Source organism: Amblyomma mixtum, chromosome 9, assembly GCF_055824585.1.
Source record: "Amblyomma mixtum isolate Tamu chromosome 9, ASM5582458v1, whole genome shotgun sequence".
In the NCBI taxonomy this organism is placed as follows: Eukaryota; Metazoa; Arthropoda; class Arachnida; order Ixodida; family Ixodidae; genus Amblyomma; species Amblyomma mixtum.
In genome coordinates this window covers 73,056,253-73,062,201 of record NC_143020.1, presented here as the reverse complement: position 1 = coordinate 73,062,201, position 5,949 = coordinate 73,056,253, and the positions used below count along the sequence as shown (strand labels likewise).

Genomic DNA, 5,949 nt, shown 5'->3' with positions numbered 1-5,949 from the left:
AAAAGCGAGAAACACCTGCGCAGCGGCGGTTCCTCCTCACCACGGTCGTGGGTTCAAACATGTCGGACTTGTCGGTCGACCCCGCGAAGGCTACATTGTCCTTTTCGAAGAAAGCCACCACCCTTCACGGAGCGGCGGAGGGGGGCATTGAGGCACCCTAGCTATTTCTGCAAGGAGGATGGGGTGAGGAGAAAGCGTGCACGAAGCCCCTAAAAGGAGCGAAGGCGAGAGGAAGGGGGAGAGTACAGCGCAAAGCTGAGTGCCGGACCAGCGTCAGCTAGAATTTTCTTTGGCCGCACGCAAGCTGGGCATTCTCGTGGCAAAAATCGAGCCAGCCGGTTGCAGTCGGCGCTGCTGTCTTTACACGTGGACGTGAGTCAGCTCATGCAGACGCGACTGTGGCCTTGACGACCGCCGGGAGCAGGATTAGGCCGCGTTTTTAGGGGGCGGAAAAAGCAGTTGCCCGAGTGACCGGCGCAGCAGACACGTAGTACAGTGCTAGCAATGCTTCCTTCAAGCCTGCAGTACACGCTGGTTGGGTTCTCCCCGGAGCTTGACTGGAAGCCCCTGACCTTCCTCAAGCCTATACCAGCCAACCGAGTCTGCAGCGCCTGCGGTCTGGTGCGAAAGAGGACCGCGTTGCTACCCTGCATGCATGCGCTGTGCGACTGTTGCTACACATTATGCGGCAAGGACGACTCGAGCGAGTGTCCTCTGGACGGCAACGCCTACGAGGAGGATGACGTCACCGTCATGGACTTCTCCGCTGACGATCTGCTGAGAAGACAGGTAAGCGAGTATGTGAAAGGAGTAGATGCTTGGGCTTTTTTTATATTGTTTCCTTTGCCTGTTTCTCTTTGCCGCGGAGAGTATTTCTCGCATGTGTAAACATATCACATCTATCGGAGGACAGTACAAAACTGTGCTGCAAAGAAAGAGCCCTGTAAAATATTCGTATCGTGGCGTATGTCGTTTGTCTCGCGTTATGTTACTTAAAAACGTAATAATCAGGCCGTCACAAGCTTCAAAATTGTAACTCGTAAGCATTTTTGCTCACTGCTGGACCGTTTCGAACCGCTCTGCAAGAGATTCTTCCTCTTCAATGCCATATTTCTCCTCATTATTCAGTGCTTCCAAGAACTGGAGATGCTATGCGGTGTACATTGGTGAGCGCCTAAGCAAAACAAGGAGGCAGTTTAAATTTCCGTGGTAAACTGAGAGCATTTCTATAATTACTGAAGCACAAAATTTTGGCTTTGTTTTAGGCCGGGCTTTTAACGTTGACCTGGTAGATATGCCAATAAGAGCGTAATTTCTTAATCTGTCGAATCTAATTCGTTTACCCTGCTCGTGGCGACGTGAGGAAATACTTGTTGATGATGAAATCGGGTTTCTTGATGGATTTGTCGTTCGGACTCTCAAACATTCACATTACTGGACGGCAGGAAAAGAAGTTGACAAATAGTTAACAAATAGTTCAACTTCTTACACATAAATAAACAAGAACAAACGAGCTAGGAGAACACCATTTACAGCACGACTGAACCGTTGGTTTCAAGAAATGAGCCCCCGCTTAACCCAGAGCGCTTAGATTTAAGCCCTCTGTCTCCACCCTTGCCGAGGACAGCAGCCAATAATAAATCAGGCGACACTTCGCGCCAATCGATGGTTAGGGAAATGAAAATAAAGTTTCCGTCAGGTAATCAAAGACTGGGGAAAGGATATCGGCTAACCAAATACTTGGGAAAGGAGGGGTTCCGAGCACACATGCAAACAGCACTGAACTCACTGCATTCCGAACCTCTGCCTTCCTCTACGTTTTCTTTTCCGCACACGTGCATGCGGGACGCGCGGCAGGTTCTTTATGAAAAAAAAAAAAAAGAAGAAAGGTGTTCTTGAGGGGTCAAGCGCCCACTGACAACTCCAGCCTAAACCAGGCGCCTCATCTGGGTACCAAAAGCTCAAGCGACCCATTGGCGCCGCTTCGAGTACCGAGGAGCCACCGTACACCTGACTCACGCGCAGGGAAACGAGAAAGTTAAAAAAATAAAAAGTCCACTGGCCACCGAAATGACGACTGCAGGCATTCAAACACTGAACATTGCACAAAGCTGCGCGCTGAAAAGATATGTGGTAGAAAGGGAAGATAGAGACGGAACCAGCGCTCTAGCGGCGGGGCCGCCGGCAACAATAGAGCAGCCACCGAGCCTCCGTCCTGCCTCCGCGGTTCCACGAATTTGGTAACCTATCGACCGGGGACAGGTGCACATCTCGAAGCAGCTACCTCGCGCCGTAAAATCTGTCCTGGAGACTGAATGGCGCATCAGAAAGTTCAGGGAACTTCACATAAATCTTCCTTTATATACAGTTTAAAATCGGGCAAGAAACACTACAACGAACATTCAGAGAAACATCCTCTCTTTACCGATTTTACATTCCATGGAGAGAAAATGGCCGTTACTGGACTTTGTATTCGTTTATCATATTACATCGCATTCAGGTAGGCATATGCCTTCCTTTCTTATCGCGCACAGCTGGCTGCGTTCAGTGCTTCCTTGGTGATCACGTATATAAGCACTGGGCAGAAAGCTTTGGGTTTAAGTCGAGCGAAGCCGACATCTGCCCGTCTCTTCCTTCCCACTGTGTACAAAGCCGCGTATCTTGTTCATGCACTGAAAAAGCCCATCGTAGATTGAAAGTACGCGTGCGGTTCTAGCGCGCGTGCTCCACGCCGCCGCTATGAAGCGGTCGTGCACCTCCTCGCTTCACCCTAAAATACAGTGCCGGAGCGTCGCCAACGTTATCGGGGGCAGGCCTTTGTTTTTGAGAGCGTCAGATATACTGCTCGCGTTACTCAAGGTCGTGTGAGTATGCAACATAACATCACTGTCTAAATATGGCGGCCGCAGGGGTTAGTGTTTGCATAACCAAAATTTGCATATCACGTGACCAAAATGGCCGCCATAATACGTAACAATTGCTGGTATCCACCACTTACCAGGTGGTGCATCACCAGGTACCGGAGTGGTACCATACCATGTGATCCAACCGGTTGCATAGCAACGAGCGATCCTTATAAGATGCGTCCAAGTGCCACATTCAAGTGCACGTTGTGGGGACACACATGATTCCCCTACCCCATGGTAACGGCCGCGCGTAATTATCTCGCGATGCTATGCGCACGCCGTTCGGGAGGTTTTGCGAGGGAGGGCACTCACGCCACCCCCACTTCCTTTCGCTCCCCGCCGCGACGCCGCCGGGGAGACTTTCCCCTTTCACAACGGAGAGACCTCCTCTCCACAGCCCCGGAGAAGGCGCGTTTCTTCCGAGGCTCGCTTGTCTTCTGGCGGGAGCCGTGCACATGCACGGATCAGAGATCTGCCACGGAGACCGCTGCCCTTACCGCCCGGCCACCGCGTGCGACTTGACCGCCGCGGGCCGTGAGCGAGGAACCACGCGAGGTGAGCGGAACCTTCTTCCCCCACATTTTTGCGTGCGTTCTTTCATTTGTGCTTTTCACCCCCGTACGCGAGCGGAACTCTCCCTCGTAACGGCGGTTGTATTGTTGCTGCTGCATTGTATTGCTCGGGAGCAATAAACGCTCATCCGAGTAGCATACTCGTGTTTGTCTCCTCTGGCCCGAACCCGCCGTGGTTGCGACTCACCGCACCGCGGGTTGGCGGTCACAGCTCTGACTGCTAGGGCTGGCACGCTGGTGCTAGAGAGCGACAACTGCTTCTAGCCCTTTGAGCGTTATCACAAGAATAACCCCCATAACGTATAGCACATATACTACTATACTTTCATTTTCCTGTTAATCCCCAAGTGTGCAAAGAGCCAAATTGGACCACTGAGTGGTACCATTGGTACAAGGTTTGTGAACCACCGAATTGGCGTAGAATCATTGCACCGGTGTCAAACGATTCAGCGTGTTATGGAGCATACAATTAATAATCGTATCAGTGCTTAGCATATTAAAGCGATTCATACCGACGCCCATTGGTCTTCACAGCCATAACTTCTTGGATCTTCAGACGTTCCTTACGACCAAACTACTTCACGTAGGACATTTGAGGTGGCGTCAAACGATTTGTCTTCTCACTATGTATAGGTTGGCATCAATATCGTTCGTGCAAAACAGAAAAAAAAAAACTTGCAGTTGACGCCAGATCATACGCTGCTTCAGAGTCTGACAATTTTTTCAACGAACAAAAGAGTGTGGTCTTCCACCACTCAAGGCCGCTCGCTGATAAGTTGCACACCTGCCTCGAACATGGTGTATTAGTTCAGAATATGAGACCTCTATCCTTTTGCACATGTTCAACAGCTGGTTAGGGAAATAATTGTATTTGTTCTTCAGACTTCAATATATTTATTTATGAAATTGATAGAACATAGTTAGCTATGTTAACGATACATGTTCCGTATACAGCAAAAATAGAAAACTTGATTCTTTTTAAAAATATTTGTCGCGTTTACCGTTTCATTTTTCAGGCCCTAAAAAGGGCGCATAATATCGAAACCCGTTTCTTATTCGCTATACCCAGCTTCATCATATCTCCAAGTGAATTATTTTGTATCATTGCAGGTGAAGTGCTGGAATGAAGCTAGGGGCTGCCAGTATGCGACGGCAGCTTCAGGGATCGTCCGGCACTTCCAGCTGGAATGCGAACACCACTCCGTCCGTTGTCCCAAGTGCTCGGCCACCGTCCTTTGCAGAGACGTGTGCGCGCATCTCCGGTCGGCCTCTTGCAACACTTGGACACCCGTGGCATCCGAAAGCGAAGTTCCACCGGCTCACGCGGAGGAGGCACCATCATTGACTGCTCTCAGAGGAGCCTTTGAAGGGCAGGCGGGTGAAATTGCAGCGTATCTGAGGCCAATGGCTGTCGATATCAGCACACATGGGGACAGATTAAGCGATATCTCTCAAGGCATAAACACACTAAAGGAGACACTACGTCAAGAACTAGCGTCTTTAAAAGGACAGAATCACGACGAAATAACGTCGTTCTACGCTGAACTGAAACAATTTTTTGCGACATGTAGCGATGCAGTTAGCACTTGTTTGAAAACTATAATAAGCATAGAAAAAAAACTCAACGATAAATTGAGCGCAACTCGAGACGACGTAATGTCACAGATTGCAGCTAGCATTGAAGAAATCAAGGCTGAATTGAAAGAGAGTGTTCAAAAAGCGTTGCAACCCGTTCCCAATGCAAATCGAGTTAGTGCACTACAAGAAGCGCACTGCGAGTTCCTTGTAAAAGGAGTGAAATCGCTTCAAGACAAGGCGATGCAGACAATCTGGGCTCACTATGACAGCGAGAAGGTGTACCTTCGCGGCTACTGCGTGTCTCCCGCAGTCTGGTTCTATTTTGAGGGGGCATCTGTAGTGCTGCTCATCAAGTACACCCTGCACAAGGGCGACATGGACGACGACGTCCAGTGGCCTTTCAAGCACAAGGTCAGGATTAGCGTAATTCATCCGAGAGGAAGGGAAGACATTGTGCAGGAAGTTGAACCACATCCATTTCTCGTATCTAATCAAAAGCCAACAACGTCAAGCAATAAGTCTTCTTGCAATAGTCTTTCTATTCTGCTCCAAGATCTCATCCATGATGGGTACGTACATAATGATCAACTTCGGATAAAGCTTGAACTGCTGCCTTGAACCAAACATGAGCGCGGACACCGTCCATCCCTTACAACTTTGTGTCTCTGAACGCCCTTGTACGCTCCATTTCTTTCTTCAGTTTTTTATGGATTAACTTCACGTTAGTAAGAAATTCCTCTGTAAACACTGGTGTGAAAGCTCCTTTCCTAACCGCTCTGATTAGAAACACTCCACAAAAATAGCTCCTAATTTTATTTTATTTCTGACTCTCAGATATGTGTCCCACCGTGAAATGTATAAATAACTAAATAAACAATGTTATTTTCTCTCTG

The 5,949-nt window shown here is 49.0% G+C and overlaps 1 protein-coding gene across 1 annotated transcript; it reads left to right on the top strand.

Annotated features, from left to right (window-relative positions):
- Positions 1 to 5,949, top strand: LOC149329712 (uncharacterized). Its single transcript, XM_089560420.1, has 2 exons — positions 1 to 789; positions 4,589 to 5,949. The coding sequence occupies exons 1-2, from the start codon at positions 505 to 507 to the stop codon at positions 5,672 to 5,674; spliced, it is 1,371 nt and encodes a 456-aa protein (XP_089416546.1). The 5' UTR covers positions 1 to 504; the 3' UTR covers positions 5,675 to 5,949.

What these genes read in the sequence shown, in the direction of transcription:
- LOC149329712 (XM_089560420.1), top strand. Translation starts at nt 505, where the DNA reads ATGCTTCCTTCAAGCCTGCAGTACACGCTGGTTGGGTTCTCCCCGGAG. An exon ending in ACGATCTGCTGAGAAGACAG is followed by an intron (nt 790 to 4,588) that starts GTAAGCGAGTAT and finishes GTATCATTGCAG; the next exon opens with GTGAAGTGCTGGAATGAAGC.